Genomic DNA, 13,589 nt, shown 5'->3' on the forward strand with positions numbered 1-13,589 from the left:
AAGTCAGTGATGCCATCATACCATCTCATCCTCTGTCATCCCCGCCTCCTCCCACCTTCAATCTTTCCCAGCATCAGGGTCTTTTCAAATGAGTTGGCTCTTCCCATCAGGTGGCCAAAGTATTGGACCTTCAGCATCAGTCCTTCGAATGAATATTCAGGACTGATTTCCTTTAGGATGGACAGATTGGATCGCCTTGCAGTCCAAGGGACTCTCAAGAGTCTTCTCCAACACCACAGTTCAAAAGCATTCATTCTTTGGCGCTCAGCTTTCTTTATAATCCAACTCTCACATCCATATATGACTACTGGAAAAACCATAGCTTTGACTACATGGAACTTTGTTGGCAAAGTAATGTCTCTGATTTTTAATATGCTGTCTAGGTTGGTCATAGCCTTTCTTCCAAGGAGCAGGCATCTTTTAATTTCATGGCTGCAGTCACTGTCTGAAACCCCCAAAAATAAAGTCTGTCACTGTTTCCACTGTTTCCCCATCTATTTGCCATGAAGTGATGGGACCAGATGCCATGATCTTAGTTTTACGAATGTTGAGTTTTAAGCCAACTTTTTCACTCTCCTCTTTCACTTTCATCAAGAGGCTCTTTAGCTTCTCTTCACTTTCTGCCCATAAGGGTGGTGTCATCTGCATGTCTGAGATTATTGATATTTCTCCCAGCAATCTTGATTCCAGGTTGTGCTTCATCCAGCTTGGCATTTCACATGATGCACGCTGCATATAAGTTAAATAAGCAAGGTGACAATATACAACCTTGATGTACTCCTTTCCTGATTTGGAACCAGTCTGTTCCAGTTCTAACTGTTGCTTCTTGACCTGCATACAGATTTCTTAGGAGGCAGGTTAGGTGGTCTGGTATTCCCATCTCTGGAAGAATTTTCCAGTTTGTTGTGATCCACACAGTCAAAGGCTTTGGTGTAGTCAATAAAGCAGATGTTTTTCTGGAACTCTATTGCTTTTTCAATGATCCAATAGATGTTGGCTATTTGATTTCTGGTTCCTCTGACTTTTCTAGATCCAGCTTGAACATCTGGACGTTCACAGTTCACATCTGGTTGAAGCCTGGCTTGGAGAATTTTGAGCATAATTTTGCTAGCATGTGAGATGAGTGCAATTATGTGGTAGTTTGAACATTTTTTGGCATTGCCTTTTTGAGATTGGAATGAAAACTGACCTTTCCCAGTTTTGTGGCCACTGCTGAGTTTTCCAAATTTGCTGGTATATTAAGTGCAGCACTTTAACAGCAGTAGAAGTGACAAATAGATTCAAGGGATTAGATTTGATAGACAGGGTGCCTGAAGAACTATGGACACTGTACAGGAGGCAGTAATCAAGACCATCTCCAAGAAGAAGAAATGGTTGTCTGAGGAGGCCTTACAAATAGCTGAGAAAAGAAGAGAAGCCAAAGGCAAAAGAGAAAAGGAAAGATATACTCATTTGAATGCAGAGTTCCAAAGAATACCAAGGAGAGATAAGAAAGTGTTCCTCATAATCTACAGATTCAATGTGATCCCTATCAAATTACCAATGGCATTTTTCACAGAACTAGGACAAAAATTTTCACAATTCATATGGAAACATAAAAGATCTCAAATAGCCAAAGCAGTCTTGAGAAAGAAGAATACAGCTGGAGGAATCAACCACCCTGACTTCAAGTTACACTACAAAGATACAGTCATTAAGACAGTATGGTACTGGCCTAAAAACAGAAATATAGACCAATGGAACAAGATAGAAACCTCAGAAATAAACCCAAGTACCTATGGGTAACTTATTTTTGACAAAGGAAGCAAGAATATACAATGAGGCAAAGACAGCCTCTTCAATAAATGATGCTGGGAAAACTGGACAGCTACATGTAAAAGAATGAAATTAGAACACTTCCTAACGCCATACACAAAGATAAACTCAAAATGGATTAAAGGCCGAAATGTAAGACCAGAAACTTTAAAACTTTTAGAGAAAAACATAGGCAGAACACTCGATGACATAAATCAAAGCAAGAGCCTCTAAGATCCACTTCCTAGAGTAATGGAAACAAAAAACAAAAGTAAACAAGTAGGACCTGATTAAACTTAAAAGCTTTTCCACAGCAAAGTAAACTATAAGCAAGGTAAAAAGACAACCCTTGGAATGACAGAAAACAATAGCAAATGAAACAACTGGCAAAGGATTAATTTCCAAAATATACAAGCAGGTCATACAACTCTATACCACGAAAACAAACAACCCAATCAAAAAGTGGGAAAAAGACCTAAACAGACATCTTCCCAAAGAAGACATACAGATGGCTAACAAACACATGAAAAGATGCTCAACATTGCTCAATATTAGAGAAATGCACATCAAAACCACAATATCACCTCAGACTGGTCAGAACGGCCATCATCAAAAAGTCTACAAACAATAAATGTTGGAGAGGGTGTGGAGAAAAGGGAATGCTCTTGCACTGTTGGTGGGAATGTAAATTGATACAGCCACTATGGAAGACAGTATGGAGATTCCTTAAAAAATTAGGAATAAAACCACCACATGACCCAGCAATCCTACTCCTAGACATATACTCAAAGGAAACAAAAATTGAAAAATACACATATATCCCATTGTTCACTGCAGCACTATTTACAACAGCTAGAACATGGAAGCAACCGAGATGCCCATTGACAGATGAATAGATAAAGAAGTTGTGGTACATATATACACAATGGAATACTACTCAGCCATAAAAAGGAACACATTTGAGTCACTTCTGATGAGGTGGATGAACCTAGAAACTATAATACAGAGTGAAGTGAGTCAGAAAAAGATAAATATCATATTCTAATGCACATACAGGGAATATAGAAAAATGGCTCTTAAGAATTTATTTACAGGACAGCAATGGAGAAACAGACATAGAGAACAGACTTATTGACATGGGGAGAGGGGAGGAGAGGGTGAGATGTATGGAAAGAGTAGCATGGAAACTTTCATTGCCATATGTAAATTAGATAGCCAATGGGAATTTGCTGTATGGCTCAGGAAACTCAAACAGAGGGGTGAGATGGGGAGGGAGATTGGGAGGGAGATTCAAAAGGGAGGGGATATATGTATACCTATGGCTGAATCATGGTAAGGTTCGACAGAAAACAACAAAATTCTGTAAAGCAATTAACCTTCAATAAAAAAAAATTTTTTTAGGTTTATTTATTTTTGCTAGTTTTTTTAAAATTTTATTTTTTATTATTTTTTACTGTACCATATTGTATTGGTTTTGCCACACATCAACATGAATCCCCCATGGGTGTACACATATTGCCAATCCCGAACCCCCCTCCCACCTCCTCCCCCACACCATCCCTCTGAGTCATCACAGTGCACCAGCCCCAAGCATCCTGCACCCTGCATTGAACCTAGACTGGCGATTCGTTTCTTATATGATATTATACATGTTTCAATACCATTCTCCCAAATCATCGCACCCTTTAACGATAACCCTGTATGTGAGACAGCAAAAGAGACACAGATGTATAAAAAAAATTTTTTTATAGCATTCCTCAGTGATCAATGCAAATAGAGGAAAATAGCAGAAAGGGAAAGACTAGAGATCTCTTCAAGAAAATTAGACATTTCATGCAAAGATGGGCACAATAAAGGACAGAAATGGTATGGACCTAACAACAGAAGCAAAAGATATTAAAAAGCGGTGGCAAGAATACACAGAAGAACTATACAAAAAAGATCTTCATTATCCAGACAACCACAATGGTGTAATCACTCACCTAGTGCCAGACATCTTGGAATGTGAAGTCAAGTGGACATTAGGATGCATCACTACAAACAAAGCTACTGGAGGTGATGGAATTCCAGTTGAGCCATTTCAGATTCAAAAAGATGATGCTGTTAAAGACTAGATCACCAGAGTTGAAATTTCAGCCTGATCACTTATCAGGTCTAAAACTTTGGTATGCATGAGTTTTCCCATCTATAAACTGAAAAGTATCAATAGTATCTACACTTCAAAAAACTGTGTTTCAGTTCAATTCAGTTCAGTCGCTCAGTCGTGTCCGACTCTTTGCGACCCCATGAATTGCAGCACGCCAGGCCTCCCTGTCCATCACCAACTCCCGGAGTTCACTCAGATTCACATCCATCGAGTCAGTGATGCCATCCAGCCATTCTCATCCTCTGTCGTCCCCTTTTCCTCCTGCCCCCAATCCCTCCCAGCATCAGAGTCTTTTATAAGAAGTCAACTCTTCGCACAAGGTGGCCAAAGTACTGAAGCTTCAGCTTTAGCATCATTCCTTCCAAAGAAATCCCAGGGCTGATATCCTTCAGAATGGACTGGTTGGATCTCCTTGCGGTACAAGGGACTCTCAAGAGTCTTCTCCAACACCACAGTTCAAAAGCATCAATTCTTCAGCACTCAGCTTTCTTCACAGTCCAACTCTCACATCCATACATGACCACAGAAAAAACCAGAGCCTTGACTAGACGGACCTTTGTTGGCAAAGTAATGTCTCTGCTCTTCAACGTGCTATCTAGGTTGGTCATAACTTTTCTTCCAAGTAGTAAGGGTCTTTTAATTTCATGGCTGCACTCACCATCTGCAGGGATTTTGGAGCCCTCCAAAATAAAGTCTGCCACTGTTTCCACTGTTTCCCCATCTATTTCCCATGAAGTGATGGGACCAGATGCCATGATCTTCGTTTTCTGAATGTTGAGCTTTAAGCCAACTTTTTCACTCTCCTCTTTCACTTTCATCAAGAGGATTTTTAGTTCCTCTTCACTTTCTGCCATAAGGGTCGTGTCATCTGCATATCTGAGGTTATTGATATTTTCCAGGCAATCTTATTCCATCTTGTGCTTCTTCCAGTCCAGCGTTTCTCATGATGGACTCTGCATACAAGTTAAATAAGCAGGGTGACAATATACAGCCTTGACGTACACCTTTTCCTATTTGGAACCAGTCTGTTGTTCCATGTCCAGTTCTGTTGCTTCCTGACCCACATACAAATTTCTTAAGAGGCAGGTCAGGGGGTCTGGTATTCCCATCTCTTTCAGAATTTTCCACAGTTTATTGTGATCCACACAGTCAAAGGCTTTGGCATAGTCAATCAAGCAGAAATAGATGTTTTTCTGGAACTCTCTTGCATTTTCGATGATCCAGAGGATGTTGGCAATTTGATCTCTGGTTCCTCTGCCGTTTCTAAAACCAGCTTGAACATCTGGAAGTTCACAGTTCAAGTATTGCTGAAGCCTGGCTTGGAGAATTTTGAGCATTACTTTACTAGCGTGTGAGATGAGTGCAATTGTGTGGTAGTTTGAACATTCTTTGGCATTACCTTTGTTTGGGATTGGAATGAAAACTGACCTTTTCCAGTCCTGTGGCCACTGCTGAGTTTTCCAAATTTGCTGGCATACTGAGTGCAGCACTTTCACAGCATCATCTTTCAGGATTTGAAATAGCTCAACTGGAATTTCATCACCGCCACTAGCTTTGTTTGTAGTGATGCTTTCTAAGGCCCACTTGACTTCACATTCCAGGATGTCTGGCTCTAGATGAGTGATCACACTATTGTGATGATCTGGGTCATGAAGATCTTTTTTGTATAGTTCTTCTGTGTATTCTTGCCACCTCTTCTTAACATATTCTGCTTCTGTTATGTCCATACTATTTCTGTCCTTTATCGAGCCCATCTTTGCATCCAATTTTCCCATGGTATCTCTGATTTTCTTGAAGAGATCTCTAGTCTTTCCCATTCTGTTGTTTTCCTCTATTTCTTTGCACTGATCAGTGAGGAAGGCTTTCTTATCTCTTCTTGCTATTCTTTGGGAACTGTGCATTCAGACACTTATAACTTTCCTTTTCTCCTTTGCTTTTCACTTCTCTTCTTTTCACAGCTATTTGTAAGGCCTCCCCAGACAGCCATTTTGCTTTTTTGCGTTTCTTTTCCATGGGGATGGTCTTGATCCCTGTCTCCTGTACAATGTCACGAACCTCCATCCATAGTTCATCAGGCATTCTATCAATCAGATCTAGTCCCTTAAATCTATTTCTCACTTCCACTGTATAATCATATATGATTTAGGTCATACCTGAATGGTCTAGTGGTTTTCCCTACTTTCTTCAATTTAAGTCTGAATTTGGCAATAAGGAGCTCATGATCTGAGCCACAGTCAGCTCCTGGTCTTGTTTTTGTTGACTGTATAGAGCTTCTCCATCTTTGGCTCAAAGAATATAATCAATATGATTTCGGTGTTGACCATCCGGTGATGTCCATGTGTAGAGTCTTCTCTTGTGTTGTTGGAAGAGGGTGTTTGCTATGACCAGTGCATTTTCTTGGCAAAAGTCTATTAGTCTTTGCCCTGCTTCATTCCGCATTCCAAGGCCAAATTTGCCTGTTACTCCAAGTGTTTCTTGACTTCCTACTTTTGCATTCCAGTGCCCTATAATGAAAAGGTCATCTTTTTTTGGGTGTTAGTTCTAAAAGGTCTTATGATTAGTAAGTGCTATAAAACTGTTTGCTGTTGGAATCTTATTGGAAATACACAAATAGGTTCCTGCAGCTTCTAGGACTGCAACATATAACATTATCACAGTCATTTTACTTCACCCGCATAACCCTTTCCCCTGCATCTAAATCCTGCCATGTTTTCACTTCTAGGTTTCTACACAAGGATCAATCGTAAAGATCTTCAGTGCAACTTATCACCTTCTGCTAGCCATTTCTTTGGATCAAGGTATATAGCTGTGCAAAAGAGAGTCAACATAGCAGGTATTACTGCTATCCTTTGAAAGTTCTGCTTGTAACGCTGGCCTCTGTTCTCAGGTATTTGAGAACTTAGATTTTAGGAATATTCCTACCGTTCCCAAAACTGATAAAAGTGGCTCACTATGTGTGAACTGTTTGTATATAACATATGGTTTGTGTGTGGAACACGCATTTTCCAGCATTTTGGTGTCAGGCAGTCTTGAATGAGCATCCTTAACCAACCACATTTCACACCTATTGTCACAAGTCATTGCTAGGGGGAAATTAAGTATATCCTGCAAGACTGCATTGGGAGAGAACTTTGTAAGCTTGTGGCCAGCTTCCCTCAAACTTAGCCATGTGCATCCTTTCCTGTTGGTCTTCTGTGTCACTTTGCTGTAAGAAGTCTGTACTGTATGACTACAGGCACAGTCCTGTGAGCCCTCCTAGGGAATCATCAAGTGGCGGTCTTGGAGTTTTCCAACAAACAAGGAGACCTATTGTTTTATTCCACTCAATGACATGTAATAGTTCATGTTTACCATCTTAATTAAAATATCACATTTCATACAATTCTTATACACTGTGCATTGGCAAACAGACACAAGTATAATTTTCATTCCGTTAATTTTTTGTGTCTGTGAAATACCAAGTTCTTGGCTGCTGCCTTAGATTCTAGATCAAACATAGCATCTCCCTATCATATATGGATCAATGTCTGGCACACATTTTAAAAGCTGACCTGTATTACATTTCTCTTTTCTTTGCATTTCCCAGTCCCTTGGACTGCAAGATCAAATCTGTCAATCCTAAAGGAAATCAATCCTTAATATTCATCAAAAGGACTGATGCTGAAGCTCCAATACTTTTGCCACCTGATACAAAAAGCTCATTGGAAAAGACCTTGATGCTGGGAAAGATTGAAAGGAGGAGGAGAAGGGGACAACAGAGGATGAGATGGTTGGATGGCTTCACCAACTCGATGGATGTGAGTTTGAGCAAGCTCTGGGAGATGGTAAGGGACATGGAAGCCTGGCATGCTGCAGTCCATGGGGTCGCAGAATCAGACATGACTGAGCGACTGAACAACTCTTTGATCGGGTTTCCCAGGTGGCTCAAGTGGTAAAGAATCTGCCTGCAATGCAGGAAATCTGGGTTCAACCCCTGGGTCAGGAAGATCCTCTGGCTGCCCACTCGAATGTTCTTGCCTGGAGAATTCCATGGACAGAGGAGCCTGGCTGGCTTATAAAGAGTCCACTGGGTTGCAAAGAGTTGGATGTGACTCAGCAACTAACACTTCACTCTTTGATCACATCAGCAAGATCCTTGGCAAGTATCTTTCCTCCTTCCCATGAGACAATACTCTATTATCCCTCACTGAATTCATTATTCTGGTACCTAGAAGCAAATTCAACTTCAATATGTGTCATTAATTTTTCAAATTCTCCTTTCTTTCAAAAACTGAACTCTGCACTGGAATGATGTTAAAAAACAAAAACAAAAACAAAAAAAACAAAATCCCCCATAACACTGTGTCCTAAATCCATTGGTTTTGTCTCAAGTTTCTATTTCCTAATTTAAAAAGGCTTCACTTTGTTTCCTTCTCCCCTGAAGTGGAAGTCTTAGTTGCCCATGTGTGACTCTCTGAAACACCATGGACTGTAGCCCACCAGGCTCCTCCGTCCATGGAATTCTCCAGGCAAGAATGCTGGAGTGGGTAGCCATTCCCTTCTGCACAGGATCTTCCCGACCCAAGGATCAAACCCGAGTCTCCTGCACTGCAAGCAGATTCCTTACCGTCTGAGCCACATGGGAAACCCATTTATAAATATTTATAAGAAAAGATTCTATAGTTAACTAAGTTTGGGAAGTTAGAAAAGCAAAGTTAAACAGAGTTCTTTATTATATAAATTTTTAGAACCTTTGATACAATCATTTGAATTGTGAAGGAAGATTTCAGGGTTTTGGATAGTATATAGATTTGCGTAAGTTACATAAAAGTATAAAATTATTTCTTCATGAACATCTTAAAGGGGTCCATATTTTACAGTAAGTATTTTGAGAAACAATGTGACTGCCCCTTTTAGGGGAGGAGTAATCAATCACACTGATGTCTGAGGTCTGTGGATCCAGATCCAAGATGGCTGCAAATACTATGACCAATGAGGCAGAGCTACACTGCAGAGTACTGAATCTATTGCCTTTAAAACTGAAACCTCATCACAGCAGGCATATTATGAATTTAAAAGGAGGTCAAACAAAAATTGTTAACAGATTACTTATAGGTCTTTCCCTTTATGGGAAAATTATAATTTTGTATGTAGGGAAGAATGAAGTTTCTTTAATGCTGAGGTAGTAAATTACTTGCCCCATGAAAGGAAAAAGTAAATTCAGTTTGTTGTAGTAAGTCAGTAATCACCCAGTAGTTTATCCATCAACCTGGAACTTGAGTTGCTTGATTTCCAAATTGAAAAGAAAGGAAAATACACACAGATACTAAAGGTAAGACAACTGAACAAGCACTTTTTAAAAGTAATAAAAATACATCACTATGAAATAAAATTCAACAAAAAGGTTTGTTAATACTTTATTAGTATTTTCTAATGGACAAAACATAATGCAAACCAAATAATATTTTAAATCTTTTTAGTTCAATAAAAATAACTGACATTCTGATTGCTGTTTCTTCTTTGTTAAAGAAGTATTGATAGAATAGTTAGGCACACAGTTGACACTTATTGTACAATGATATGCACAAGTTATCTTTAAACAATTGTAATCCTAAAATGTGCTCTTTATATTTTTCCCTTGTAATACAGGAGCCATGCTCCTATAAGCAAAATTTACTAATAACAAAAGAATTTTACAAGGAGTGACAAAACGACTTTTAAAACAAGTCCTTAAATAAAAGGATGCAACAACAACGGAATGTAAGTTGTTGGGTTAAGAAGACAGTTTAACTAGATCTCAAAACAGTAAAAATTCATTTATTTTACAATTACTCAAATACACATGCATTAAATGAAAATATTGCACAAATTAAAATTTTAGATTGTGAAATTTTATATTGTTCTTAATTTTTAAAAAATTGGTACACTTTCTAGTAGTGCTTAACTGTTTGATTTTTTTCCAAACACCCACAGCAGAAACTTAAAATGAAGGAACTGCTATATTCAAGAAAGTTTTAAATGTTTTTTAAAATAAAAATTAAGGCTAACCAAGTGCATCCATTGGTCAATGGCACAATTGTTTTCAGCAACTATTCAGAAAACCCTAATCACAGGAAATGCCCACCTAAGTATTACATTTAAATCATACAATCAACTTTTTAGAGGAATGAACTGTAAGTTAGTAGTGATGGTTTCTAAATAGTTTATGTTACCTGAAAAATCAGAAAAACTCAAAGAATGATTAATTTTGAAGGTTCTTGCCTAAAGGCACCACTGACTTAAAAACACATTCAAAAATCAAATATCAGAAGACATAAAGCCTCTTCCTGTATATATTCATATATGCAATAAATGCATTAAATGTAGTAACTTCATTAAACATAGTACACTGTACTTATGGGTTAAATATTTTACACACAGCTCGACCAAATCACTCAAAAAGTGGATCTAATTTTAGCATGACCAAGGCTTTCTCTGATGTAAAACACAGATGTGCAAAGAGAAGATGCACAACCGTTTACAAAGACTACCATTTGACATTTCTGCTTTTGAAATATAAACTCTTTTAAAGAAAAATTACTTTAAAAACCCACTTACTCTAATAGTTTTTGGTATGACTGCAGTTAGCTTGCAGGGCTTCATGAAAATCTGCAATACTGCATGACCTTTCCCTGGTTGATGGCCAGCGTTCCTCGCATTATCTAGAAATGCGTTTTCACATGTACACAGTAGACTCTTACATGAATTCTTCTGTTTACTCTTAATATTTACTTATGTCAAAAATATACTGGAAACGGGCGGGGGTGTATCTGAAAATCATTGCACTTACGGCCACGCTGATGCTTCCTACAGACATGTTTCACATGTTTCTTCTAAAGCCTGGGGCAGGAAGATACATTGAGAAGAAATATTATTTCTTCCACCAGAGTCAATAAAGATCTTTTCTCATTTGGAAGTTTAAATGAATGGGATTTAATTTATGTAATTCTGAAGACATGCAACACAGGCTGAATATATGCAAACTATAAGTATGCATAACAGCATTATTAATAAATATGATCATTATCATAAAGCTTTAAAGGAAGGCTTTATTCTATCAGGCTTTGCTTCGTAAGTAGGATCTCAGCAAGAACAAGACAATACCATCTTGTTCCAATCTTAAAACTCCCAAACAACTGGGATACCAATACTCTGTCCCTTTATCCTAAGCACCCGGAAGTTCTTTTAACACCAGCATCTTGGCTCAGTGGTCTGATAAATAGCTTCACTATTATAAGGTTTTAGTGTTAAATATTTTCAAAACAAAAAACACTGAGACGCCCAAACACTTAGTCAGTGGAAGTTAAACTATGCAGAAATCCTGCATATAAAACATATGAAGACTTCCAAGATGGACAAATGGAGACTGAGAAAACTATAGGAAATGCAGAAGCTCCAAAACTGGAAAAGGTATTTTGTTGTTGGTATAAAATTATTTTAGGGACTTAAATGTATACACCGAGGGGTTTTGCCAACTTGCTTTATTTAGTAGAATTTTACATTATGCAAAATATAAATAAAAGCATATTTTAAAAAATATTATAGTTCTGTTTTCATTATTTCTTTTCATATATGTACACTGTAATAGAGTTAGGAATTTGTACATTTACATAGGACTTATAAGCTCATTTAATCCTTTGATTTGCTATTTTTGCAATCACCTAACGTATGTCTAGATCACACAATTTAAAATTATCATAGAGTAACTTTCAAGAGTACTTTTTTAAAATTTCCATATTTTAAGAAGTATTTGGCAGTTCCTTCAACAAATTCTAGCCCCTATTATATAATCAATAATCTCTTAAAGAAAGCTGTAATAACTTCAAAACTTAAGTAAGAGCCACCATATGCTCCTTTTTGCACACAGAATGCCAAAATGAAACTTAATTATGAGTACCATAAGAGCAAACTAGAACCCTTAAGACATAGAAGAATTACTTAAAATCTGTTTTCTACCAATGAATAACAAATCCAATCAAACTTTGGTTGTGACTGGTTTTATTTTACACTAGGTTTTTATGTCATGAAAACAAAAGTGTAATTTGGATATAATGTCACTTCATACTTCAAGGGCATTCTGTCATTTTCCCTAGACCTGAAACAGATGTTTCAAAGATCATTCACCTGGCTAATCTACACTATATCAAAATTCTGACAAAGATATACAAAACCATTATGCAAAACAAACCCCTCCAAACAGTACATTGCACAGTTTCCCACTGTTAAACAAATTAGCCAATTTATCTGTGAACCATTGTTTTGTGCTTTCCTTAACTCTCATATATACACTCTGGCACTTTGTCATTGCTGGAGAATGCTGATTAGTTTGAAACGGAAGAGACCAATGTCATTCTTGCTTGAGCTGTAGGCAGTATCCTCTCAGTGTTGCAAAAATATGCACCAAATCATTTAAGACACAGAAATCTCTCTTGGTACAAGTGGCTGGATTACAGACAATGATGAGAAGAATGGCAGTCATATGATGTATTAATAATCTATTCTGAGACACTAAAAGACTGGTGCAGACACAACAGTATATGAGTTAAGCCCCAGAAGATCCGTCCATACCATTAGTCCTGGACAAAATGAACACCAGTTTCAGAGATTGGAGTGTCACCTTTTCTGTAAAGAAGGCGCTTGAGTAGTTTGAAGTTTGTGTTTATATTTTTGCATCTGCTTTGACCGTGAATGCAGTTTGTTGAAAAGTTCACGGAATTTATACTGTGGAAATAAGGTTTCCAAAAAGCCTTCCAAAAAGACATAAACCATTCTCCTATTTAACTGGTTGTGCTGAAACATTTCAAAAACACGAAGAATACCCTTCCGTGTTGTCTCAGCTCCAATAATGTGCTTCAGTTCATCTAAATAAGGGGAGGGGAAATAAACACAATTCATTATCCAAAGGAAATACAAGGCCAAAAGTATTCTAAGTTAAAACATGTAAAGTACACATTTGAGTGACTGATAAATAACCAGTATTCAGTGAATGACCTTAATATAAGTTTAATAACTGACTTAAAACTTATATATGTCACAATTATGCACACACTTGTGTGGTATTGGGAGGCAATATAACAACAGAGAAAGCAGGACCCAGACTCAGAAACCCCAAATTATGTGTTATAATCTTGTCCCTTAACGTTACTCAGCTGTGTCTGACTCTTTGTGACCCTATGGACGGCAGACCACCAGGCTCCTGTGTCTGTGGGATTTTCCAGGCAAGAATACTTGAGTGGGTTGCCATTTCCACCTCTATGGGATATTCCCGATACAGGTTTGGAACCCACGTCTCCTGTGTCTCCTGCATTGGCAGGCGGATTATTTACCACTGAGCCATCTGGGAAGGCCTGTCCCTTAACACCTATATAACTCACCCACCCTGAGTTTCTTTCCTCATCTGTTTATAATAACCAATATCATTGTTACTGTGAGAATTTATAAAGCTTTGATGAGATAAAGTGAAAAGTGATCTGTAAACTCTAAAACACTATAAAAATATTCTCCATCTAATGCACAATGAGAACTACTACAAAGAAATGTAGAAACTTGATCTCTGATTTAAAAAAAACTTGTAACACACTAACAGTGCATTGGCAGGATCTGATTGGTATAAACAGATAAAGGATTTAAG

At 37.8% G+C, this 13,589-nt stretch overlaps 1 protein-coding gene across 3 annotated transcripts in view; it reads right to left on the reverse strand.

The window, feature by feature from the left end:
* Nucleotides 1-9,487: 9,487 nt before the first annotated feature.
* The window catches only part of SNX13 (sorting nexin 13), a 93,097-nt gene continuing 88,995 nt past the window's right edge, over nucleotides 9,488-13,589 (reverse strand). For all 3 annotated transcript variants that reach the window (XM_068972342.1, XM_068972341.1, XM_068972340.1), the window contains exon 23: nucleotides 9,488-12,819. In XM_068972342.1, coding sequence (XP_068828443.1) covers nucleotides 12,572-12,819 — 248 coding nt within the window. In that variant the 3' untranslated portion in view covers nucleotides 9,488-12,571. The remainder of the gene's footprint in view (nucleotides 12,820-13,589) is intronic.

Source organism: Capricornis sumatraensis, chromosome 5, assembly GCF_032405125.1.
Source record: "Capricornis sumatraensis isolate serow.1 chromosome 5, serow.2, whole genome shotgun sequence".
Taxonomy (NCBI): Eukaryota; Metazoa; Chordata; class Mammalia; order Artiodactyla; family Bovidae; genus Capricornis; species Capricornis sumatraensis.